This window comes from Poecile atricapillus, chromosome 1 (assembly GCF_030490865.1).
Source record: "Poecile atricapillus isolate bPoeAtr1 chromosome 1, bPoeAtr1.hap1, whole genome shotgun sequence".
Classification (NCBI taxonomy): domain Eukaryota; kingdom Metazoa; phylum Chordata; class Aves; order Passeriformes; family Paridae; genus Poecile; species Poecile atricapillus.
The window spans coordinates 85,828,268-85,856,004 of NC_081249.1; the positions used below are offsets into that span (position 1 = coordinate 85,828,268).

The following is a 27,737-nucleotide window of genomic DNA, read 5'->3' on the forward strand; positions in this document are numbered from 1 at the left end:
CATGAATGTGTTATGTTTGACTAGGGTGTTGTAATAAAACTACTCTGCCCGTGTTGACCAGGACTTCTGATTTAAAGAAAGACATGGTGAGATGCAAATGCCTGGTAGGAGGTTAATTTTTCTGGATCTCTTCTCCCCTTTTCTGTCTGTATAATGAATGCTTAGGTTAATGGCAGGCAGCTTATGGAAAATCTGTGTAAACTATTTTTAGGGTATACCTGAAAAAAAAAAAAAAGTCTTCAGGGCTACCATGCTTCAAAGCAGTAAGTTATGTTTTATAAGTTGCTCTATTTTCCCTGAATCTTCTGGACACCTAAAAATTTTTTTCAAATTAATTTGGATATTGAAATAGTTTGTTTTCAGTAGGTTATGTTCGTGATTTTGTTATTGTCATTGCAATACCTGGAAAGTAATACAATGGTAAGCTCAAGGGCTCTTAACCATTCTCTGAAGAAGTTAACAATTAAAGTTGACTTAAACTGCTGCTGAATATATATGGGAGAAAGGTACCTGAAACTTTCTAGCTGCTTAATATAACAAGCAAAGGCAACTCTATCTAATCATAAGGAGCTTGCAAGACTTTCAAGATCAGCTGTGTTCCCAAGGAAAAGGGTAGTGAAATGGTGTTCTGTTAATGTGATTTGATTTTTCTTGTATTTAATGTTTGATATCAGGTGTGTTTGTGTACTGTTGATCAGACATTACAGGGTTTGATGTTACTCTTAGGTAAAAAGTTGTGATACATTGCAGCAACTTGTAATACCCACAGTAGATTTGTTAGTATTAAAAGTAGGTGATAAATGTGATATGGAAGTACTGTCAAACATTGCTTCACTTTAAATTTAATAATTGATATTGTACATAAGATTTATTACTTGATTTCAAGGAAGAAGGATTATTTCATGCAGCGTCCTCTTATGTAAATGGCCAAAATCTGACATATAATATTTGTAGTGTCTGTAGTGCTGGGTGGGTGGGGTTTATTCTCACATTATATATTGCTGCATCTTCTTCATTAACATATTAAGTGTGTGGCTATATTGATATTAAAAGGTTTCTTCTATCCTAAAGCTGTATCAGGAGGTAATGCTTTTCATCTTCTCTGCAGGCCTGAGTGTTCATGTCTTTTCACACCCTTTCTTTTGTGAATAAGAAATTTTAACTGCTGTTCTGAATCAGTCAAGTAGTTATCACCTTAATGCAGGCTGACCTGACTGTATTTGTGGAATGTAAGTATATAATAGTGCCTTCCTGCTGCATCTAGGGACTGAACCAAAACATTTATGTCAAAGCCATTCATCCACCACCTGTTAGTAAAATGCTGCATTTTTAACTAAAGAACTAACTAGTGGAGAATAAAAGCATAGCTAGTGAACGTTAGAACTTGGTGTATTTTTTCTGTGCTTCTTTCATTTTTTATGATGGAGGCTACACACTCATGTTTCTAGACACCAAATTGGATAATTTGTTGAAGGTAGACTTCAGTGACTTGGAGCTGATATCCTCAAACAGCATAACAGGTTGAAATCTGGAGAAAATAAGTAGCAGGGGATCATTCTTGTGCCAACTTCATGGGAAATAAGTCTCTAATGCAGAATAAACTCACCTGGTCTGCACTTCAGTTAGTGTAGATTGATCTGATGTTAAGGTCAGTGTGCTACATCTACACATGCTCTTCAGTTATTCATTTAAGAAGTGAACTTTACATTGGAAATAGTTACCTCATAACTATTCCTATTTTGTTAGTTTTTCCATGGGGAGAATTTACACCTTTATGTGTATTGAGCTGGCATGTCAGCTCATCCTAGTGTGCTTTTATATTTATGCTGTTAATGCAGTTTTAGGTAGACTCCACATCTCATGATCCAGCATAGAAGCCAGGAAAACACTATTGCTGGTGAGAGAAGCAATTCAGTCTCTTTCCAGTAACACTGTCCATCTGAAAGAGATGGCAGAATGCCATATAGAATGGAAAAAAGGAACTGGGGATACTGCTCTCTGGGCACAGATGAGCTACAGAGCATCTGAAGCCCCCTCGCAAAGCTCAGCCTTCTTAGGGATTATGCAGATTCAGTTGGAGCATGTGGCTTCATTGAGGAAGAGTGGTATGCTTTTAGTAGGTGGCTATATTGAATTCCGACACAGTTTGGCTGGTACAGAACTGGAGGAAAAGCTTCTGATATTATTTCCAAGTCACAGTCTTAAGGTTTATTTCAGGACAAGTATATAAGAACCAGGAATGTAGGTGGAAATTCTTGTGGCCAGTGTGAGATGGTGTTCAGTGAAAGAAGCTCCATGGCAGTGCTGTACTGTGGTACATTTGTATTGAAGAACTTCATAAACATCAAAATAAGTTGTGTGTGACCCCATTATTGCATGTAAGGTGGATGGTTTATCCAGCAATCCATCACCACTTTGCCTTGGCCAACTTCTGAGGTCTACAGAAGCTCTAAGAGTTTCTCAGAATATTCTCCCTGCACCAATTGTTGTAGCTCAGGGTCTTCCTTAGTTTTCAGCACTTACCATGAACTTCTTTTCTCTTATGTGGGATTACTTCAAGCTGTATTGTCTAGTGTAAGAACACTTAGCTGATAGATATGTGCAGTTATTAGTGCCCACTGCCTGGTACGTACCCTTCTGAGCTCATCCCAAAGCTGACATTTACATTATAGAATCACAGAACAGGTCAGATTGGAAGGGAAAACAGTGGGTTACCTGATCCAATTCTGTGTTTAATCATGGTTATCCTAGAGCACATTGCAAAGGATTGCGTCCAGACAGTTCTTTAATATCTCCAGCGGGAGACTCCACAACCTCTCTGGGCAGCCTGTTCTAGTTCATGATAAAGAAATTCTTTCTCATAATCAGGCGGAACTTCCTGTGCATCTGTTTCTGCCCATTGTCTTGTGTCCTAGTGCTTGGCACCACTGAGGAGAACCTGGATCCATCTTCTTGGCACCCTCCCTTTAGATACTTACATACATGGATGAGATGTCTCTTCTTGAGGCTGCATAGGTCTCAGCCTTTCCTTCTAACAGAGATGCTCCAGCCCCTCAGTCATCTTCATAACCCTCTACTAGACCTCCTCCAGGAGCTCCATGTCTCTCTTGTATTGAGGAGCCCAGACCTGGACACAGCATTCTAGATGTGGCCTTACTGGTGTAAGCCTTACTGGTGTGGCCTTACTGAGTGGAGGGGCAGGATCACCTCCCTCATCCTGCTGGCAAGGCTTTCCTTAAGGCATCCCAGGATACCTTAGGGATGGCCTTCTTAGCAATAGGGGCAGTGCTAGCTCGTGGACAGGTTGTTGTTCACCCTGTCCAAAGGACCCCTGGGCTCTTTGGAAGGAGGAGGGCTCACTTCCAGCAGGTCAGCTCCCAGCCTGTGCTGCTCTGTGAGTTTATTCTTTCCCAGGTGCAGCACCCTGGGTTTGCCCTTGCTGAATTTAAGAAGGTTCCTTCCTCTCTGTCCATCTCTCCAACCTGTCAAGGCCCTTCTGAAGGGCTGTACAGCCCTCTGGGGTGTTAGCTGTTCCTCCCAGCTTTGTGTCACCAGTGAGCTTGCTGCACAGGCATCTACCCCTCCATCCAAGTAATTGATGGATGAGTTATACAGTACTGGGCTTAGTATTGAACCTTGGGGGGACACTGCTAGTGACAGGCCTCCAACTAGATCCTGTGCTGCTTTGGGTTCAGCTGTTCCACCTTGCTGTCTACTCATCCAGTCCACACTACCTGAGTTTGTCTATGAGAATATTGTGAGAGACATTGTCAAAATCCTTGCTGAAGTCAAGCTTCACAATATCTACTGCTCTCCCCTCATCCATCTAGGTAGTTGTTTCATGGTAGAAGCCAATTGGGTTGGTCAAGCATGATTGAATGAATCTATGCTGATTAATCCTGATCACAATGACAGAAAGAATTCCTGTGTGTGGGGTGAAGCAGAGGACAGGAGCTACCGAACAGTCAGGGAGGGGCAGATGATGGGGAAAATGATGAATAGATAACCTGATAAAGAATGCTGTGGCTATATCCTCACTGCTGCCTCAAAGTGAGTTATCTTGCAGTCCTTTGGAGGTGCCCATTTTAATATCAAGGTCTCTCTCTGGGCTGTACAATGCTTCTTGGTACAGCTATGTTCTTCCACATTCATAACAGCTGGGAGTTGGTGAAGGTGTTCAGGACTTGGTGTTATCTGCCATAGTTGGGACAAGTCTCCTCTGGTATCCTCCTAGGACAATCTCTGTTGTGCTCCTCTGGGAGGGAAAGCAGGTGTATGGCTGGTGAGAGGGCTGAACTTGCATTCAAGGAGTATCTCCTGACACAGGCAGTGTTCCCTGGGAATGCAGTGTGCACTGCAGGGATCACCCATCCCATGGTGGGGGAACTGCCAGGCCGGCTGTGTGGGCTACAGTGCTGTGGAGCACCCTCCCACTGTGCTGCAGGCTCTTCATTACTCCCTACTTGAGCAGTGATGATGGGGCAGAGCAGTGCAGCGGAGTTTAATGGTTGGCTGTTGATGTTTCTTGAGTTCAGTAAAATGTTTAAACCATTGAGAAATAATAAAATTTGTAAAAAGTGTGTGTATTTTTTTATTTCCTCCAGCCTTGCAGTAAGAGCACGATGTTCTAGTTGTGGAATAGCAAGGTCTGTGGCTGTTCATAACAGTAAGCTGATCTTTCCACCCTATTTCATTACCCTTTCTCCTCTTCCATTTTTTCTCCAAATCAATGAACTTTCCTTTGCTTCAGCTCATTTATAAAACTAGACAAACATTTTAGCATTAACAGGTATTCCTTAGTAGCCTCTAGCATTTGTCAGTGTGTCATATATTCCCCAAGAGCTAAACAAAGCTCTTAAAGCTCAAGGAGCAGAGAATTTCTCAGAACTACTATAGATATCCTAACCATATTGATGTCTAGTGGTCTGGGGAAAACAATTTCTCTAAGTGAGAGGAGGCCTAATTTTCAAGATTCCTATGTTTCAGCAGCTCTTTTTTAGTATTCAGTTTCTTTCCATTATGATCATTTAGGTCTTTTGGTACTTTGGAGAAAAATACTGCTTATACCTTTGAACTCACAGGCTTGGTTGATATTTGAAGGATGGGTATGAAGCAAATTATACCTTACCTATCCTAATCTTGAAAATCCTCTTTTCCAGGAAAATGGTGCTTATCAGCATGAAGCTCTGCTGTTTTTTTGGTTGTCTAGAGCTATACAATTTTTTTCTCCTAACAGTTGTCCTGAACCAGTAGTATGCTGAATAAAGATGGTTGATTAGATTTGTGTGTAAGTAAACACTTTATTTTCTACTCTACTCAGTGTCCCTCTGGTACTGCCCTGGCTATTTTCCAACTTATCTACAGCTATCTAGGAGCACCAGTGCCAGGGCACATTTATTTCCTTTTAGTATTAATGACTACCAGGATTATAAAGGTTTTCTCTTGAGAACGAGCTGTGATAGTTCACAAAAGCTGTATTAATTAGTGAATGATAAAGTGTAGAAATTTTAGTTTGATCCCAGAGCCTGCAGTATGTTGTTCTTGTAGTTATCAACGATATATTGCAATAAAGCATCCGAGCTGTGTGGTGGGGTGCAACAACAACAAAAAGGAACACTTAACCCCTCTCCCAGTATTGACTGGAGGTGGTAGTTGAGAGGGAACCAGTTTAAGCTGGTATAGGGTGGCGATGTGAATGCCCTGCTTTGCAAAAGACACTTCCCTTAAGTGGCAAAATTATCCCTTGAAATGTATATTTAAGCTTAGACAAAATCTGTAGCAGACAGCATTAGCTGACCTCCTAAATAACATGTTAGCACTGTTTATCAAGGTTAAGAAAGTTTAGCAGCAGGTAAGAAAAATTGGTATGGCAAGAAGGAGGCTTTTAGAAGACCTAACCTTAATAAAGGGAGACCAGAAAGAGTAGTCATAAGTCAAGGAATAAAAGCACTATCTCCTAGATGATAGAGCATGCTCACAAAGCTAGTAGATGTCTCTGAATACAGGTTGGACAAATGGGAGTAGGATGGTGAGGATAAGCCTGAGGGCTAAGGGTCAGTTTGTATGCCGAGTAGAAATCATTTGAAAGGTGGAAATTAACCCTACTGAAGTCCAGGAGGAGAATGTATTCATAGCCAGCAGTAGAAAGAAGGAAGCTGAAATGTCCAAGGGGAATTTTCAGAACATGTGGGCAGAAAAATGTCTTACATAAAAAAAAGAAAAATCTAGGAGACATGGATGGCTAAAATCATCAGCCACAATACAATGATTAAAATAAGTATGTTACTGTGAACTTAAATAACCGTTTTGCATAAGGTGTTAATTAGGCTAATTTTTGATGTCTTGGTTCTATTGCCTTTCTGGTAAAAATGATGAAATGTGGTGAAACTGATGTATTAGGAAATTATGTGGAACATGGTTAATAATGTGGAAGCATGCTGAATTGCCTGGATTAGGTATTAGCTTGGCTTTCTGAAAGTTTAGAAGTACAGCTGGTAAAAAAAAATACAGGTGTGTATTTGAGTAAAGAAATGGAAATCAGAGCGACTAGCGTGTTTTAAACACTTTAGCAAAGATTGAGGAAATCAAAAGCAAGGAGCTTTTTACTTCTAGTTTTGATGAACTTTATAAAATTGTAAATTCATAGTTCTAATAGTTGTATTAGGTATTCTCCAGAGACAAATACTCTGCTGTTTTCTTTTGAAAGCATGGATAGTTCCTCCGAAGCAAAGATAGATGGCTCATGTTTGACATATGCTTACATACAGATGCAGTATTTTTAAGGAGGTCACTGATTAAGGTGGTTGACTTGGCATTCCAGAGCAACCTTACGTGGCATGACCCAGATAGTAACTCTCATACCCAACCCTTTCTTTGACGTTATTCTTTGTGGCAGGGGGAATCAGGTGAGGCATGGAGAATGTTTTTAGCCTGTGCAGTCTACAGCCCAGCATGTTAATGCAAACTGATGTTACCAGTGGTTTGTGTTCTTGCTGTTGATTTTAAGTCAGAACTTGCCAAGGAGGGCCTTTGCTTTCTGTCCAGCTCTGACAACCCTACCTGGCAGAAGGCTGGCAGAACATGAGGGAGTGCATCTCTCTAGCCAAGTCAACCACTGAACGTGAGCCAGCATCCAGAGTGGCCATCAGTTCAGAGGGAAAGCACCATGATAAACCTTAAACTGATTAAATAACAGGAAGTTGGTTAGAACAATAGTTTATTTTGTATTGGTCACTGTAGTATAAATAAAGTAGAATTCCTAATTTCTGTAATTTTGTTTTATAGCATGAGCAATTAATCTCATTTGCCAAGAAGCTAGAAGGGCATGAGTTGTTTTTTTAAAAAGATCAAGGTGTAAGATGGCTAATTCAGCCTAAGGGGAAACAGTGCTGTCGATAAAATAATATTGCCAATGGGCAACAAAACTGCAAGTGAAGGAGAGTTGTAAGTATGCACGCATCATAAAGGAAAATGTTTATAACAAATACATCCCAGAGTATTTAAAGTTAGCTGTTAGCTCAACAAAATACTCTAGGTAGTATGGTGATAAGTCAGGAAAGCAACCTATTAACTCGGACATGGAATTTAAAAATTAACAAAATAACAGCATGAGGAGTGGGCTGAGAATCATGCTGAAACTTGGGGGATATATTATTTTGAGTATGTGTATCTGCCTCAGATACACATACTCAAAATACTCATACATTCTTAATGGCAAAATATCTAAAAAATTCCAGGAGTTGGGTGAAGACATGAAAGCTCAGGCTCCTTTCCACAAGAATTATACTTTCTCTACTTCTTTCCTTGGTCCCTTGAATTTTGCATTTCTCTTCTAATTGCTTACCTTCCTTCTGGGCCACCCTCTTAGGAGATGGTGTTGTAATTTTGGTCTGAGAGTAAATGTTTTGTCATTCACTTGTTTGCTTGTTTGATTTTATTGCTCAGCTGTGGCAGCTCCACCTTGGAAGATAATGCGGAATGTGGAGGAAGGAGGACTGCATGACAGCTTATACTGTTGACTTCAGAGGGTATTTTTAAAAGTATCCACAGCAAGACTCCTAGAGTTTTGCATTCCTTTTATAGTGTAATACCAGAAAAATAGTGCATTGAATGAAACTCAAAAATAATTGAGATTTAGATGCCTTTCACATGTTCTGTAATTGCAGCTGATTGCTGCAAATTATTATTGAGGTCAGAACCCAAAAATATTTAGAAACTGGTGAACATTGAGTTGTAGTGAAAATATTTTAAAATAAAACTAAGAACATGAAGTTTCTTGTTTTTATGTTAAGCCAGGCTCTGTGAAAAGGTGACTTAAAGCTAACCTAGGGGCAGGTAATTTTGTTACATGTGCTGTAGATTTTCTTTATGCATGTTCTGAAACAGCAGCTGGTGGTCACTGGCACATTGAGGGATACGCACCGTGGCTCATCGTTTTCTTTTCCAAATGCCATGCACACTCAGCTGTTTTTACTGCTCAGTGTGTTTACCTTCCTTTCTGTTTTGTCTTAAATGGGAAGGGAAGGAAGGATTTGATGGCAGAAGTATTATGCTTTCAGATACTGTTGTGTGTTTGGGTTACTTTGTGACACTTTCCATCTGTCTGCAGCCCAAGCCGCCAGGTTCTTCCCAGGTCCAGATAGCATGTGTCTCTGGTTGTGTAGGTTGGAGGGTTTGTATCTCAGACATGCGGACTCAGTGATGGCAGGCATTGTAGAAATGGTAGCAACAATTTCAGTGTCCCTTCAGGCTGTTACCCTTGTCTTACTTTCTAGCTCAGATTAAAAGCTGTGTAAGAGGTGGCTGATGGCAGCTGAGCCTGAGTTTGAGAGGCAACAGGGGAGGCAGCAGTGCTGCCAGTCTGGCAAAGGGGTCTGAGGCTTTGAGGTTGCCTGGATAGACAGGAGATAATGTCGACCCCGAAGGTAACAGTCTTGGCTCCCCTGGGAAGCTGCAACGGCCCCAAAGTTACAGCCATTTCTTGCAATTAAAAGAATTATTTTAATGGGGGTAGATATTTTAATAGTGTTGACAGGTCAAAACATGAGTTTGCTCTTAGAAATTCGTACCTAAGAGCTGGGCATTTCAAGGAATGAAACTTCTGTGAATCTTCACTTAGTGCATGGTTTGGTTACCAGTTCTCAAGAGGATATGAGTGGTTTGCTTTAAGTCTAAGTCATTCTTCATTTTAGATCTAGACTTAAGGGAGTTGGTGAAAAACCACACTGTGTTTTTATGTACTACTAACACTTTGTCAGATAACTGTCTTGGACAATTCTGCTTCTTAAATTTCTATTCTCATATGCTTCCTGGGTTTCTTAAGACATAAGGGACAAAAAGTTGCTACTAGCTCTGAAACGATATAAAAGAACCTTCAAATTCTGTGCTAATTGGGTTCAAGTTGTAGAATTCTTTGTTTGGGATCATGAATTAATCTGTAGAATAACTTTCATTCAGCTGTATGACTGCTACCTTTCGCAGAAATCTTTGTCAGCTGCTGGAAATGTTGCTCTGTTATGATTGTTTTGCCCAAGTCTCTGAGATATGATGCATCTCATTCTGGATATCTGATATTTTTATAAACTATTTTAAATTTTCACTTGCACTGCTGATAGATTAATGAACTCATATTACCTTAGAGCAGAACAAGCATGAAGTTACTTATTTCCAGTTGACAGGGAGCATGTTCTGCATTGCAGAATGACATGCGTTGGCTTCACCTTCAAAGTTTGCTTATCCCGATCCTTAAAAAAACCTAATGTTCACATAATGCTGCTGCTTGTCAAATACCAAATGCTTATTGAGTAGTACTCAAATGTTTCTGTGCCAGTTCGTCACTGCCGGATGCTTTGAAAAGCATAAAATGTGTGTATTTTGCACTGTAGTTTTATTCTTGTACTTCTTTAGGGTCCAGTAAATAAAAAATAATATGAAAAAGATTACGGTTTGCAAGACTAGGCTTTCAAAAAAAAAAAAGGTGTCTGCAATATTTGACAGCTACTGAGAAACTACAAAGAAATACTTGCCTGTTGCTATGGTTCAGTAAAATTGTTAGTAAATGAAAGATAAAATGGCGAATCCCTGAGTATAAATGAGTTTTATTTGAAATACAGGTTGGGTCACCAGTGACTGGAGAAAAAAATGTGCTGTTTTAAAAATTAAATCTGAGAAAGGACAGAAATGTCTTTGTAGTAGATCTCATGTGATGCGTGGAAGAGGATAAATATCTGGGGCTCTTGGGTGTTGTCAGGCTTGGGGTTGTTTCTTTTTGGTTGGTTGGGTTTTTCCATTTAAAGAGAAGATTGAAGAATTATAATTCCTCATATATACCATTCTTGGTAATGAAACTTGCTTTAGAAAGGTGCTTTTTATTCAACTTGAGTTTTTTAATACTGCCTATTTATTCAAGTGAGAGATGTGGGAGAAAGTAATTTTGTTGTATAATCAACATCCTCCCCCTGTTAACGCTGTTAATATTCACACTTGGACAGTACCTGAGAAATGTGGCAAAATTGACACCAGAGGGGTGTTTCTAGAAACAAAACAGAGTAAGGGATTAAAATGCATTTACTTATTTTCATATAATGAAGTGAAAAAGGCCTTTGATTCAACTTATCCTCTTACAGAAAGTGTTAAAAGTAGCTTGTTATGTTTATTAAATGAATAAAGCTAAATAAAGCTGACAGCTTCTTAACTACTGATGTGTACAACTCTATGCTCATGTGTACTAAACACTTCACTGCACTGAGGATTCTTTAGTTTAACATAGCAGGATATAAGCTTTCATCTGAAGTTAAATGCTGCCATGCTTAGACGTGATTTTGTCTGCTGGAAGTGTTTGTGCACAGATAAATTGTAGGAGCTCAAGTCATATCTGCAGTGGTAATTCTATGTGTAACGGGGAGCGTAAGAGCTTAGGGAAGGGTTTAAGAAAGAGATGTACCCACCTCCAGTACCTTATAATACTCCTGTATCTTTAAGTCCTTCCCCCACTGAAAGAGGTGGTTTTTCTGGAAAAAGTTGCCAGACACTCTCTAACAAAATTAATCTCTCCAAATGTATTTAGCAGAGCTCAGATGTTTTACTTCAGGATGAGCTGACTCTTTCTGAAAGTGTTTCTCTATATGGGTTGTAAATGGATTATATGGAATTAGCTCAGGTGTCAATATCTACATTTGCTTAGATGACTCCTACTGCTATGCTGCTGCCCTTTCCTATTTCTTAATGGCAAAATATCTAAAAAATTCCAGGAGTTGGGTGAAGACATGAAAGCTCAGGCTCCTTTCCACAAGAATTATACTTTCTCTACTTCTTTCCTTGGTCCCTTGAATTTTGCATTTCTCTTCTAATTGCTTACCTTCCTTCTGGGCCACCCTCTTAGGAGATGGTGTTGTAATTTTGGTCTGAGAGTAAATGAAGACACTGAATTAAATTTTATTTCTTGAATGGCTGTGCAACTTCTTAGTGTTAGATCAAAAGGTGAGCATGGTGAACATTGCCATCTCAGCCTCTTTTGCTTACACCCTTTCTGCAAGAGTGAATCTCCACGATTGTAGTGGCCAGCAAGTGCCTCCGTCCAGACTGACATCTGGGTGTAAATCCTCCTTTTGCTACTGACATTCCTGGAGAGGGCTTGCGCTTCTGTATATGTGCCTTTTTAGCATTTCTTATTGCAGAGTTGGATCAACCCCTCTGATCAACCTGCTTGTTGTTTTTGTTACAGCTCTTAACTCCACTTGTGCGTTCTGTCAGACACCTTTGTGCCTAACACAAACAGAGTGGGCAAGTGTATTCTTCATCATGCTCCAAAGGCTGGCTCCTAGTGCCTGAACTGGGCATGTTGATGCCAACCACTGCAGCTCATCTCTGCTTGCTTCTTGTAGTGGAAGAAAAAGCTGACTACTGAAATTTCTCTGAAGTGATCTTACCCCAATATATCGAGAAGCCATGGAGTTGCATAATAGCACTGAGGAGCTTTGAAGCACTCTAGAATCCTCTCCTAAAGTGTAATCTTTACAGTAACTTTTCACCTTTGTCATACCTACACCTTGAGAATTCTAATTACAGAGTTCAGGGCTAAGGAAGGAAATGAGGAGGATTTTCTGTTCATGGTTTAAACGTCTTGGTTGTATTGGAGACTGAGATGCATCAGCAGGCAGGAGGGTCCTGGAGTAATTTTAGTGTCCTGTTTGTACCAGCTAGAATGAAAGATTCTTGTACTTGTACTGCCATGTCTTTGCTTTCATGGGGTGTGGTTGCATCAGTTTCAGTCAGGGTTTGCATATTCCCAAATGACAGATCAGCAAGTCAAGTGCACTTGACTTTAGACGGTAGAAATGTACAGTGTTGTCACTGCATGTGAGTTAACTGCCAACAATGGCAGTCTGACTATTTCAAATGTTTTCAGTACCCGTTTTTAGGGGCAGTCTGCTTGTTTGCATATTGCTGCCACAGCTTGATTTGTCTTACTTGCTCTTCACATGTCCTAAGTTTGTGGACTGGAGCCCATTTTTTATTCAATATGTTTTTTGAGTCAGTAAACTGGGCTTTCATTTGCTGTCTTTCCTGGACTATTTCCAGTTTCTAAAATAGATTCTGTGCTATTTTTTCCTGCATTGTTTTAAAAGTAATATTCTTTTTTCTTCTACCTCCTATTCTTTTTCATTGCACAGTACAGCATGCTTTTCTTGCTAAATTTTATTCTTTATTCTAACATCAGTGCTGCTTTTGTTATCCTTTCTGCCGTTCCTTATAAAATATTAGCTTAAAAAGTCCCTAACATTCCTAGGCACTTAATAGCCAGAGAATGAAATATGGGGCTTGTGAAAAATTAAGTCATCTTCTATCTGCTAAAGGGCTGCTGAAGAACAGCTCTCCAGCAATTTTGTTTACTTTTGTATGTTTAATTCCAGCTCCAAGAGTTATGCCAATGACAATGAAAGTGATTTTTTTAATCTCAGTTTCATATACAGTGAGAAGGTGACTGATGGTAGTGTGAGCATTAGAAAGCAAAGTGTATTGAAGCAGATTGAACGCTAAACAAGAGAAGATTGTAGAATAAAAGATATGGGAAGAAAGGGTGCTCAAAGTGGTGCTATGGGTTTAGGAAAGTGTGTTTGTCAATCTGTTTCTTCGGAAAGGACTGGGGGGTGTTGGTTGATAGCCACTGAACATGAGCCAGCTGTGTGCCCAGGTGGCCAAGAAGCTCAGTGGCATCCTGGCCTGTTTCAGCTGTAGTGTGGCCGGTGGGACCCAGGCAATGACTGTCCCCTGCACTGATGAAGCTATACCCCGAATCCTTTGTTCAGTTTTGGGCCCCTCAGTACAAAAAAAGACATTGAGGTGCCGGAGTGTGTCCAGGGAAGGGCAACAGAGCTGGTGAAGGGTCTGAAGCACAAGTCTGGTGAGGAGCAGATGAGAGAACTGGAATTTTTTGTTCTGGAGAAGAAGAGGCTTGGGGGACCTTATCACTCTGCAACCACCCGAAAGGAGGTGGTAGCCAGGTGGAGGTTGGTCTCTTCTCCCAAGTAACAAACAATAGGGCAAGAATGAATGGCCTCAAGTTGTGCTGAGGAGGTCTAGTTTGGATATTAGGAAAATTTCTTCATGGAAAGGCTTTTCAAGCACTGGAGCAGGCTGCCCAGGGAAGTGGTGGAGTCACCATTCATGGATTTACTTAAGAGACGTGTAGATGCAGCACTTGGGGACATGGTTTAGTGATGGGATTTGGCAGTGCTGGATTGGACTGATGCAATGAGGTCAGGATGCAACTCTGCTAGCAAGGTCTGTTATGCTGGTGATGTAATTTACCGAAAGAACTGGGGGTAGAAAAGGCATTTTGGTCCCAGTTGAAAACACTTGCCATGTTGGTCATGATTCATTTGCAAGTGGCAGTGAAAGAGGTGGTGTGCTGGGTTCCTCTCATGGGAATGTGTAGGAGGGAGTTTACCAGCAGGATAAAAATCTTACCTTTGCTGGCTAATGTTAGAGTGACCTGTGCTCTGAATAGTCCAGGTAAGAGGAAAGTCTTCTAATACGTATTTGTACAGATTAGAGAGATAGATGTACTCGGATATTTGTGTGAAAATGATCTAGCTGGTGAGCATCCAGATTTCAAAGTGCTTTCCTAGGATAACAATGTCATTTAAATGTGAGCGTGGTTTGTTTGTTTGTAATGCCTGCCAACAATCTTTCTAGGAACAGGATATAAAACTGCTACTTGGTGACTTGTTCGTTCTGTTTTGATCTGTGGTTTAATTACAGCATGTTTAATTGCTCTTTTCATTCACTCAGGAGGCAGAGCAGTTTCATTTTTTCCCCTTTCCTATGCGTCTTTTTTTTTTTTTTTTTAGACACACTGTTTGGTAGGATAATACTCATCAAATGACTCAGAAAATAAGATATTTAGATTGTCCTTTAAACAGGAACAACTGCTCTTTTTCTCATGAGGTCACATGATTCCAATTTATTATTTTTATGCCAAGCTTGCTGTGTTAAGGTGTGGAGCTCCTTATTGCCACAATTTTTTATCAGAGGTTTACTCAAATTTTTTGTCTGGTTTCAAACTAGGGGGTTTTGTCTTTCCATTTATTTCTCATGCGAAGTTCATACCAAGGCTGCCATTTTTCTGTGATCTATAAATTTCTATGAATAACTAAATTCATCTCACTTTTCCCTTATACTGAGTTGAGGTAAGAAACAAATTAGATAGTTCTTCAAGAAGAATATTATAAACCAATGCTGGTGCTAAAGGGAAGATACTATTCTCTTTCTTTTAGTCAGTGTTTGCTAGTTGTTTAATGAAACAGATGAGAGACTTCTCTTTGGTTAAAACTAATCTAGAAGACAAGATGTTTGCTGCCTCAGACTGCTAGTGGGACTTCAGACTTCACACAGAAATGAAGGAGAGTATTAAAAATGCTGGCAATGTGGTCACATGTCAGTTGGGGACTCTTCTGCCTTTTGTAAGAGATGCAGCTGACTGATTTTAAGCAAATTTATGCCTAAGGATCTGTCCGTAAAGGGAATTAACTGCATGGTTAGTGTGTGTTGGGCTAAGTGGAAAATTACCATAGAATGGTTTGGGTTGGAAGGGACCCTAAAGATCATTCCAGCCACTATGCTGTGGGCTGGGACACCCTCTCTAGACCACACTCCTCCAAGCCCTATCCAACCTGCCCGTGAACATTTGCACGGGTGGGGCATCCACAGCTTCTCTGTGCAGCCTGTTCCACAGTGGCCACGTACTGACTCTTTCCTGATGTCTGAGGAGATGCTCTTGCCTTTGCCTGTGCTTCCAGGACAGCTCCTTCTAGCACTCACAGCAGAGCAGTTTGAACAGGGTGGAAACCATCTTCTGTTTGCCATTAAACTCCGTGCAGGGTGCCAGTAGCTAATCCACATCAGCTGTGTGCAGGTTGCTGAGAGCTACCATCCCTTAGCAGAAAGGAGGTGGCAGATCATTAATGATCTCATCAATTTCAGCTGTCCTCTTGCTCAGTGGGGTGTTATTTGACAGTGCAGTCATAGCATGCAGAGGTAATTTTGGTCAAGGCAGAAGAATGGAAAAGAACATAATGGTTAATGGAAATACTTGCCATATATGTCTTATGAGTCATTTTATTTCCTCCACTTGCCAAAACAAGTTAGCATGGAAAATGGTTTACTAGTGTAACTGGGAAGACCTGTTTGTGTTCATGAAGCATGAAAACTGCCAGCGGCCTTTGCGTCCCAGAGTTTTATTTTTTGTTCCTTTCACCCCAGGTCCCCCCAGCACTAAGAGTTCAGTGTTCCCTTACGGGGTCCCTGAAGGAGGACAGTAGGCATAGGCTTTGCAATCCACATCAATATCAGGTGCTCTGTGTACGTGATGATTCTGATCCTCCTGTCTGTGTCCAGCACTCCAGATCTGCTCTGATACCAAGGATTTTTTGTTTATAATAATTTTCAAAATAACAGATTCCCCCATCCTCCATCTGGACTCAGGATTTTGTAATGTTTTCTGTTTTCATCCACTGTTTCAGGCTTTTTTAGGTGAGTTGTAAGCCTTTTCATTTTGGCAGGGAAAATAAATAGGGGTGAAATGGGGTTATGGTTACATGCAAAGTTGTCTTTAATCTGTGGTGTTGTAGATGTTTGGAAGTTACAGCTTTTCTAGCCAGGTGATGATGGGGTTTTCACATATTTATATGCTTTCTCTTCCATTTCAATTATTCTGATGTTCCTAATATTAGACATGTGACTGATGTATAGGATGCTCCTTGAAATGCTGGAGTAGACAGAATAGTGTTCAAAGGCCCATATGACAGCCTGCCCTCCAGGGAGGTACAGGGCTTAACAAACAGGCTGAACTCCACCAGAAGTCTTGAAATTGTATATAGTGACTCATTCTTCCTGGCTTATGACTTCTTCCTATGAAAAGTATGTATTTTTGAATATCTAGCAGAATGCACCATGCTTTAATTATAGCCAATTCTTTGAAACAGTTATTTTACAGAAGTGCTGTACAAATGCTATTAGCCCTGTTCATAGTCCTGGTGTTTTCTCCTCTGCGTAAGCATATTCTGAGAATGTTTTAGAGAATTCCTTATTGCTCTCCAGAGAGATCAAAGTTTCGTAAAAGTTGGAGAAAATAATTCAGATTTAGAGGGTTCTTTTTTATATGTTCCATCAAGCTTTTTTGACCGAAACCTCACACACAATGACAATTATACAAGAAGGATGCTGTCCATTGTTCCTTCCCTTATGTAAAATTTTTAAAAATGCAGAACATTCTTATACAAGTTCCTGAAATGAGTGATGCAGGTCTCACATGAATGGAGATGAAATTTTGCAAAGGAGATAGTAGTCTACAGTTGTTAATTGCTGAAACAACCCTAAATAGTTATATTATGTCCATTCTCTTTGGTGTTATGTTCTTTCTCTTACATGTAGGGTAGAACAGTGTTGTAAAAATGGTCCTTACTGATGTCTCAATTCAATGAATGCTTTTCAGGAATTCTCTGTAGTCTGAACAAAAGTAAGTTAATTTATAGTTATGCAGGTTCAATGCATTTCTGAGAGGACTGAAGTTGTGTTTACTAGTGCAGTTTTACTCCCTGCCCGCTCAGTGCTCTGGGAGAGATTTGCCACCACTCTTTAGCCTTCCTAGGCCATCTCCCTTAGCTGGTGTTTTTTGGTAAGTCAGGTGTACATCCTGTATTATTTACAGTTACTTTGGATTTAATACAGAGTTTGTTTCTCAGTGCTGTAGGCTTCTGCTCCTGTGGTTGTTGGGGCACATGGCTGGTCAGGCTGCACTCCACACACTCCCTAGAGAGCAAACTAGACATCAGTTTCTTCTCCAAACCTCCTGCCTCCTTCATTACACCAGGAGGTTACTGTGGGATTCCTCTCAGTGAAGGGAAGAGGCAAAAAGCCAGCCTAGAAATCCAGTCATTAATATTGTGTAATACATGAAAAGCATCTTGAAAGGGTAGTAAACAGAGAATGGATGTGAAGTGTTTTGTGAAGTCTGTAAAAGTAATCACATTGATACATCCTGAAGATCCTAGAAATACAAGAGCTGAAATGCTGAAACTGAGAAAAGTGAAGTTTCTGTAGATACTGATACACCTCAGGATGTGCTGACCCAAGAGTATGCTATTAGTCCAATTTTTAAATTTTTTCTCAACAGTAAAGCTGTAGCAGGGGTTTTTTTTGGCGACTGGGAATTTGATTATTTGAAACAAATCACTTGTGCTTCTTTAAACTAAGACTCCTACCAGTATGTACCCATAAAAAGATGTCTGATTAAAAGCAAGCAAAATAGGATGCTGAACAAAAGCTTTGATTCAGCAAGATTTTGAATACTCTGGCTCAGTTCCATGTCACAAAAACACAAGCAGAGGTTTAATTGTATGACTTAACATAGATAGAATTGCTCATGTGTATAAAGTGCTTTGTGCTTAATTTTGTTAGTGCCAGCTTCTTGGCACTTATTGGGGTTAAGACCTTTGATCTTTTTCTTTTTAAAATAGACGTTAGTTCAAAATCATGAAAATCATCAGTTTTCAGGAAAAGCAAGGAGAGGTACTAGGTGTCTTCAGTATGTAATGGAAATATTATATGCAAATGGAATGAAAGAGAACAAGTCAGGACTTGTTGCTTATGAATTATCTACACTGAAAAGAGGTTTCTTTGAGGGTACCAGGCTGGTACTTTTTATATTTATTTATTTATCAAAGGAGTTTGCATATAAAATTTCTTTATTTCTGAAACAATACAAGCATTTTTGTCAAACTGATTTTTTAGCAACTCAATGTATTCACCTGACAATCGAGGCATTTGATTGAAAAAGGTTGGGTGAATTCAAATTAGGCATTGAAAATATTCACACAAGTAATGTATAAACAAGTAAAAGAGCAAACATCTCAGTGATATCTAATTTAGAACAAAGATATTTGATGTCTGAGTTGTTTTTCCTGTGTCAAATAAGCAGAAAAATCATAATCATAAATTATGAGAATAAAAATTTTTGGGTTTAAAGCTTTCAATGTGTGTGTGCTTGGAGTGCTGAAAATGCTTTTAGAACATAAAATTGTATGCAGAGTAGAGAAATAAAAATACTTGAAAAGTTGATTTTTGATGTTTTTCTCAACAAATTACAGATGAGAAAGCTGATGTCACTGGGCATTCAGAGTTGCATTAATAATTATCAATTACATCCTTTTTAGGAGTTATGATACTCATTAACTTACAAAATAAATGTTCTGCAAATTTGCCACTTGGTGGTGCCAAATTGATTTATAAATCACAGATGTGAGCTGAGACAAGCTGCTTAAATTGTTTCTGAGGAGTGTACGCTAAGAGATACATAAGTTTGGTTGCAAAACTTTGATTTTGTGACAGCAGTGGTGCAGCTGTACTCCACAGCACTTCTGGCAACCATTCCTCAAACGCCGTATCTTGGTATCTTGTACCTCTCTGTCCCTCCAATACAAGAGAAAGTGTATAGCAAAGCTGTGTCTGTGAAAGCAGAGTTTCAGGAGCGTTACTTCCATACCATGCACCTGGTGAAAAATAGTTTGGATCCAGTGATATTCCAGGCATAGTGTAGAATATGGCTTTGGGGTTTCTGGAGGCAGCTGCAGGTGTGATGCTTGCAGTATTATTTTTGTAGGTGTTTGACTGGAGTAGTTCCTGTACAGTTGTGATTTTAACACTGCCAGAATTTCCACAGGTTCATCACTGACTTTTATATCCTTGAATTGAAGGGTGATGATTATCCTAAATGTAAATCTAAACAAAAAGACTCGTAATTAAATTAACCTTTCTTCATTTCTCAGTTGCATGGCAGCTCTTCAGCAGGCTTGAAGGCTCTGTTTTATTAAAATGTCTTAATTTGTCACAGTGTTTCAGTGTTATCAGTGTTTAGCATTGAAGAATATTTGCACCAGACTTAATGACTTCTTTTTGTATTTTTCTTTCTCTCTGTCTCAATATTGCAGTACCAAAAGAATTGGTGGAGCTTCACTTGAAACTGATGAGAAAGATTGGGAAGTCTGTCACAGCAGACAGATGGGAAAAATACTTGATCAAGGTACAATATGCATGTTGTATTATTCTGCGATGCTGGAATATGGTTGTGATGGGCAGTTGTGTGAGCAAGCCCTAATATGAGCTACAGGAGCCTTGGGCTGTGCTAGCATTGACACGCGTGCATCAGATCCCAGCTTAACTTGCAGGCTGCCTAGGCTTGTGGAATAAAGTCTCTGAAAATAACCTCCATCTTCTGCATGTGAAAGAGTGTCCACCCCCATAATTGGCAGGAAAATACTTTCTTGGCTACTAAGACCCTAAATAAAGAAGATTTAGAAGCCTGCAAATGGGCTAAATTAAGCAGAGATTTATACAGTAGCAGTTCATTTGTATGTCACTTGTCCAAATATGATTTAATTACTGTGATTTGGCTGCTATTCATACAGGAACCGTACAGAGGTCTTGTAGCATGTGTTAATAATAAAAGAAAGTATTGCAGTGATTTATATCTTCATGCTCAGGATGATGGCACAGCTAAGATGAAAATGTAATTATGCATCAGTAAAAATAGAGCATCCCATTGTTTTACATAATTCTGTCTTGGTATTTTAATTGCAGCTGTGTCTTTGTTGATACTTTACATACAAATAGTTTCCAGTTTAAGTAATTTTCTCTGCTTCAAAAAATGAAAATATATAGATAGTAAAAATTAATAGGTTACCATGTCCCCTCTGGATATGTTTCATGTGTCTTTTAATCCACAGAATTGTAATATTGTTATTGTCTGTACAGTCGTGGTCACATCTTGCGTAGAAATACAGCATCATGGTAATAGCAACGGTACAAATAATGGCACTTGGCAAATCCAGCTGCAGATCTCCCCCTTAAATGCTGTCTATAAGCTCTACATATGTATGACTTGTCTTGAGGTTTGTGTACCCTTTAAGATGATGATGTTTTTGGGGCTCAGAATGCATTGAGAAATAACCTGCTAAAGGGCCTTTGTTAATTTTTACCTGTTAACCAATTGTAAAGCATTGATGGTAATTTTTAAAAATAGTAATGTAATGGCTTATATAACTTGTGTGTACTTTGTGTATTACCAAGTACTCTGGTTACTGAATTATGTTAAATTCCTTAATAAACCCAAAAACCATTGCAGCAAACTGAGAAAACCTAACTCTGACTCATGATCTTATGTACCCCACTGGAGCCACTTACCAGTTGTGTGGTAAGCAGAAAGCAGGGTGATAAAACAAGTTTGAGGGAGTAGTTTGGAGAATCTTCCTCAAAGCAAAGAAAGAAATTCTTCTTCAGGGAAGCAGTAAGGAAACCCTCCCTCACACCCCTGTTAAGACCAAGTAAGTGTTAATAAATTCTACTTAATTTAACAGTCTCCAGAGCTAACTTGAAGCTTATTCTGGCCAGTGGTTCAAAGGAACCTTGAAGAACAAAGGAATTTGAATATAACTAATTAGAAAGGTATGCTAATATTGTCCCCATTTCAAAGGAATATGATTAATTTAGAAAAGCAAGGAAGAGTATTGGGAAATGCCACAAAAGCCAGGAAAAACTGAAAAGATGTGGAACCACTGAGAGCATTTTTCCTTGATGCCTGCAGAATTGTTCCACATATTATTTATGACAATCTAAGAGGCAAAGTTGACCTGTTTTTCCTTTGTTAGAAGGTAGTGATGTGTTGCTTTGATAGAACAGGGCTTGATATATTCTAGATGTTCTTATTTAGGCAGAAACTTTAGTGGAGGACATTCAGACTTACATGCTCTTAATATTAATTTAATAATAAAATTAAATAAAATTATATTTATATTATATTATTTCTATTATATACTTAAATTTATATTAAAATATAAATTTAATATTCAGTGTGTGCATGTATATATTATATTTTGTCTATATACCAACTAATTATAAAAAGTGCTTCACTTGACTGTTGTGCATATGAAGAGTATCATAAAAATTGTCTCTAAACTGTGGCTGGTGTTTTGACAGATGGATATATTTTGGGATAGGGAGTGAACATGGTAGTTGAGAGTTCTTTCCCTTCCCTCTTCTGGTGGCGAACCACCCGAGATGGATCCACCAGCATGTGTACTAGTCTTTTATGGAAGAAAATGGCTGTAGGTCTCTGTGAGTCTGACTTTCCTCCTCTGCACAAGGAATGTTTTATGGTCATGTATGGCTGAGGTAAAAAAATGCCTGGTCCTAAGCATTCCAACAACTAAGAGGAAGTGCCTAGCTTAGCTGATTTTGAGAAGCATGTAGTGAGGTCACATTGCACTGTCTTCTGACAAAGTGTTTTGTTCAACTATTGTCAAATGTAACTTACATTTTTATACAGAGAAGATTTCTCTGCACTAGTCCATCTGAAACCTTCAACCCAAAATCAGTACTTCTTCAGTACTTCAGTAATTCTGAACACATTTCTCATTGTTAGAATTCACATGTCTATAGTCCCACTGAAGGAGACTCCCCTGTCAAGGAAGGAGACTCTTCTTTCATGTTCCTGTTTTCCTTGTTTAAAGTGAACATTTGGAATGTGGTAATAGTGTTGGATGCCATCACAGCTGCTTTGGAATTACTCGAGAGAAATGTTTTAGCATTTCTTTCAGGGTGGAAAGCTACTGACCTTAGCATGCAAAAGCCAGCAGTTCCTGCAAGCAGCAGCTTTGTGATCAATGTGAAGCATCCTCTCTGGGAAGGCAGAGACTAATATTTCACAGTAGAGCCTGGATCAGTGAGATCTGTAGTTCAGGGTTGTGACAGTACTTGTCAGGAGAAAGCACAATTATCTGGTTTTTAATTGTCAAAATGTAGTCATTTCAATTTGAACAGATGCTTCATCAGCTCTGATGTCTCAAAGCTTTTGCTTTGACAGTCACACACTTCATAGCACATGAAGCTTCTTATTATTGCTCTCATACTTAATGAGTAAGTAATGAACAGCAACTGGCATATGACCTGAGCAAGGGTTTTGACACATAATTTCCCAGTGTTCTTCATATTACATGGTTGAAAAGGAGAGAGAAAGGGGAGTAGCCTCATTTTGTGAGCGAGCAGTGATTGTCTCCTGCTGTGAGCTTTGGCTTGGCATCAGAGAAATCCCTGTGTAATATTCCTTAACCTTTGAGCAGGAAAAACTGCTCTTCAGCAGGAGCCCTTGTGACCAGAGTGTTTGGCACTGTTCTCTGTAGGTCACAGCTTAAAGTCAAAATATGATTTATGGTTTGGCTGAACTGGCCTAACTGCAGGCTTACCCTTGTGCCACCTGAGAAATGGTGTCAGTACTAGGGGTAGTGGAGGGTTGGTAGTATGGCTTTGGGGACAGGGGAGGGGTAGCAGCCACGTTGCTTGGTTGGAGCCCAGCTGGAGTTTTACATTATGAGTCATTTAACCTGTACTTTTGGTGGCTGAAATTTAGGATTATTTTTGATGCTGTTTCCAGAGAAAGCTGTATTCAGATGTGATTGGAAGATTTCTAAGCAGCTTGGTAACTGTGTCTTATGCTTTATAATGATTTCTTGATTGGGAGACTGCACTGTTTTGCTTGAGTCCAGCCTTGCAGGCTGAAGAGCAGTGGCACTTCAAAATAATTCCAACTGGATGTGTAGCTATGATCAGCTTCTGCCTCATCATGGATATTTCCACTGGAATAGCCTCATTGACTGGAGATCCCACCATGTGTCCTCAATTGATGAGCAACTTACCTCTTCATGAAAGTTGTCTTAAGCATGTTTGTTTAGGAAGAGAGGGAATTTCTTCTTCACCTTTATTATTGGAGCTCATGCTGGTTCAATCTATTTCTCCTCTACTGCTGCTTTTTCTGGTGATAGGATTCTTTTCCCCCATATTGGTGTGGTTGAATATTGAATTGGTGTGGTTAAAATATTTTAAAATACTTGTCAAGCAGCTTGAAGGTCAAGATATTTTGTAAAGAATGATAGTTCCACAGTGTGGACTGACTAGCAGCTGCATTTGTTATCTGCCATAAAGTTGAAGGACTTAGGGGGCCCCAAGAGACCCTGGCAACTTGTCTGCTGAGTGCTGCGAAGACATAGAATATGAAGTTGTGTCTGCTTGAGAGAATTTATATTCTAGATAGACAGAAATAGAAAAATATGAGGTATGTGCACAGCAAAGACAGCAATACCCTCCCATTCCAGAGTCATGCTACCTAATTTAGGATGTTCAGAGAATGTGGTGGTGATCAGGACCTCGATGATCTCCTCTTCATGAAAACTCAACAGTGCCTCAGTTTTACCTTTTTGTTTTTCTGTAAAACTTTCTGACTGCAATCCCAAAGAGATCATGTATTGTTAATTACTGTAGTAAGGTACTAGTAATAAAAATATTTAAAGTTGATTTTTTCTCTTAACCTTAGAAATCTGCTTATTTCATTTTTAACAGATATGTCAAGAATTCAACAGCACTTGGGCTTGGGAGATGGAAAAAAAAGGATACCTAGAAATGAGTGTTGAATGCAAACTGGGGATTCTGAAGGTACACATTCATCAGCTAAGGTTCCAAATTACTGCTTCCTCACTCACTTGAAGGTCTTGAAAATTTGGCTTGACTGAACCATAAGTGCATATATTAAATATAGAGCTGATCTTGGAACAGACATAGTATTTATTATTCATTGTAGTGGGTTGGACCCAAACTGCATGTAACACTTTGCATATTTTTCACACTTTGTATGAAAATAGTCTTGTGCTTACTGTTTTGTCAAGAGCTCTTTGCCTGTGCAATGCACGCTTTAAAATGTGTTACCTTGCTGAATTCTAAACGCAAAATGGGATTCATCTTCTGTGGCCTTGACAAAATTGTTAGTGTTGGTTCCAAGTTATGTATGGGTTCTATTGTAGAATGAGATAATTTGTACTATGTAATACAAATTGACAATAAACCTTGTAAGCGAGCCCAGGTTAAAAAAAACCAAAACCAACCCAAACCCTTGTATCTCATTTTAAAACAACATGGTCTGGAAAAAACTGATAGCTACAGCCTAAAAACAAGTTCTAAATCACACTGAAATGAAATGAGCTGATTTTCTTATTTCTGTTTATATTTTTGATATCTTACCAGTCTTTCTTCTTTTTCAGTATCTCTGTGAATGTCAATTTGATGACAATCTAAAGTTTAAGAATATCATTAACGAGGAGGATGCTGATGCCATGCGTCTGCAGCCCATTGGTCGGGACAAAGATGGCCTCATGTATTGGTATCAGCTGGATCAAGAGCATAATGTCAGGATGTACATAGAAGAACAGGATGACCAGGATGGATCCACATGGAAGTGCATTGTTAGGTATTCCTTCTTTTTATTTTGGGAGGTTTTAGCTATTTTTGATTCAGTCTCAGAAATATATTTCAATAAATCTTCATTTCTCACACAGTAGGATTCATGACAGTGGGATTTTCTGCATTGACATCTATGTTCTAGTGAAAAATCATGTACAGAAATAACTCACAGTTTTGTTGGTAGCAACCATCACATAATTTGTTTCCTGCTAGTTCAAGCTACAATGAATATATAGAAAGGGTAGCAAGAGACGACTGTCTTGAGGATGATGGCTCCATGTTGCTTACTGGCCAGCTAAATGCCATAGGAAATGGAACACTCTTGCTTCTTCAACTTCAGCTTTGTTACGAAAGCTACAAGTGGACAGATTTATTCTTGGGGAAACTATATTGCAATTACTCCTGTTGGAAGGAATCCAGAGGAGGCCAAGGAGATGCTCAGAGGGCTGGAGCCCCTCTCTAAGAAGACAGACTGAGAGACTTGGAATTGTCCAGCCAGGAGAAGAAAAGAATCCAGGGAGAACTCAGAGCCCTTTCTAGTACCTAAAGGGACGCAGGAAGAGGGGAGAGTGATTTATTAAAGAGGCATGTAGTGACAGGACAAGGGGGAATGGCTTCAGACTGATAGAGGGCAAGTTTAGATTTGATATTACAGAGAAATTCTGTGTGAGTGGTGAGGCAGCAGCACAGTTTGCTCAGCGAAGCTGTGTCTGCCCCATTCCAGGAAGTGTTCAAGGCCAGATTTGACAGGGCTTTGTGCAACTTGGTCTTGTAGATGTCCCTGACCATGGCAGGGAAGTTGGAACTGGATGGTCTTTGAAGGTCCCTTCCAACCCAAACTATCAGCAGGTTATTTACATTGCCATGACTTCAGTAACTGAGGGAATCGTACAAAAGTGTTTAAACCACTATCAATGGCCCATAAAATGATAAGCATTACTGTGAGTTATGTGTAGACAGCTGTTGTGGGGGAATAAAGTAAATGTATCCAAACAAACAAATCAAGAGCTGATCCATGCATCATCCACCTCTTCCATGCATTATAGACTCCAAAATGCATTGCCAAAAGAAGAAGAAACCAGGGGTCTGCTGGGAAGGTTCTAGCACTCCACACTCACAGCAAAAAAACACATTAATACATTTAGAAACCTGAAATGGTTTTAAATCCCATGAGACTCCACATACTGGGATTGTTCTAGGCTTCCTTTCTTTCTGTAAACCTGGGGAAAACAAATTGCTGAACATTGACTTGGAAAAAGAGATGTGAGAGCCTTATTATTCTAATCCATTAAGAAAGCAATGCCTGTTCAGTCATGGCTCAAATTCTTTATAAATTAAGGGTTTTTTGTAGTTGGATGTGCAGTTTAAATAAGGAGTTACACCGCACTGAGATTCATATTCATACACATGTGCACCAGCATTTTTTGCTGTCATAACTTGAGTTGATGGAGTTCTCTAGAAACTTGGTGTTGTTTGTTGCATGTGTTTAGGATAAGCACTTGCAAAAAGTACCTAAATTAATTTGTTGTTTGCTTTTCCAAATTTCACTCAAATGATATGGTTGCTTCTTTGGTGCATGAGCAGAGAGCAGTAGCTTGTTCTCTGCTGAGAAAAAAAAAAGAAATAACAAAGAATAATCAGTGATGGCTAACAAGAGGATTGTAAATAACAGAATAATAGTAGCAGCTTGGATCCAGACCCAGCAGGAATTAAGATAGATAAGTAGATAAGGTCCTTCCAGAAGCATAATTTTATTTTGGTATGGATAAATTGAAAGGTTTCTGACTGCAAAGGTGCAGCCACTTGTGAGACAAGCATTTCACTGTGCTTATGTTTTCACTGTATAACTCTATAATGTTTTCAGAGTAATTAATTTAAGCAGATAATGTTTGTTTATTCTTTATGAATCCCTTTGGGGCAAGTAAGAGCTTATCAGACAGTGTGTTTTTCTCCTCTAGAAACCGCAATGAGCTTGCTGAGACCCTTGAGCTCTTGAAAGCACAAATTGATCCTGCTCTGTTGAAAAACAACAATTCTCAGCAGGAGAATTCATCACGTGAAAGTCCAAGCATAGAAGATGAAGACACCAAAAAGGGTGAAGAAGACACCAAAAAGGGTGAAGAAGACACCAAAAAGGGTGAAGAAGACACCAAAAAGGGTGAAGAAGACACCAAAAAGGGTGAAGAAGCTGCACAAGGTTTTCTGCCTTCTTTTCTCAAACTTTGAGTGTTTTGCTGTGGCAATGTTAGAATTTTTAGCTTCACAAAAAGCTACTGTGTTAGATTAGGATTAAAAAAAGTAAATCAAGTAAATATTGAATACTTTGAAATTCTGAATATATTTGGAGGCTTTTCAGTACATATTTAGTCTCAAACATTTATTTATAGGAAGGGAGCTGTGCAAAAAAATGTTTTCTCAGTAACTTTTTTTTTGTACATTTTTTATAATATTTTAAATGCTCATTATTGTATGTTTTTGTGGGGCATTGAACTGCTGCCAAACTTTTCCTGTTTTAGCAACATTAAAATTTGGAAAAGCAAAAAATGTGCTTGTGCAATGCCATGATTGAAATCAAGGCAGTATTGGGTGTGATGTTTATTCTTGCTTTAGAGTTAGAAACAAAAAAATATAGGTTATTTCCTCAAATGTCTCACAGTTGACACGATATTTCAAGAAGACATGAGCTGAAGTTAAAACAATTTAAAATGCTATAACATTGTAGAAGTGAGGCTGTCCTTATCTGCTTCCAATATCTTGTTGCTATTAAAATCACAGAATTATTTAGGTTGGAGCAGATCTCCAGGATCAAAGCCAAGAAGCTTTTTCCTTCCTTATTATCATGTCATTGCACGTATTTAGTAACTTGCCTGACTTACTGGTTTGTGCATTGGTTTTGC

At 39.2% G+C, this 27,737-nt stretch overlaps 1 protein-coding gene across 2 annotated transcripts in view; it reads left to right on the forward strand.

The window, feature by feature from the left end:
* The window catches only part of RSF1 (remodeling and spacing factor 1), a 67,347-nt gene that overhangs the window by 5,649 nt on the left and 33,961 nt on the right, over positions 1-27,737 (forward strand). The window contains exons 2-5 of one of the 2 annotated variants that reach the window (XM_058840529.1): positions 19,488-19,579; positions 23,947-24,039; positions 24,642-24,847; positions 26,781-27,037. In XM_058840529.1, coding sequence (XP_058696512.1) covers positions 19,488-19,579; positions 23,947-24,039; positions 24,642-24,847; positions 26,781-27,037 — 648 coding nt within the window. The remainder of the gene's footprint in view (positions 1-19,487; positions 19,580-23,946; positions 24,040-24,641; positions 24,848-26,780; positions 27,038-27,737) is intronic. The other variant, XM_058840531.1, reaches the window with a different exon arrangement.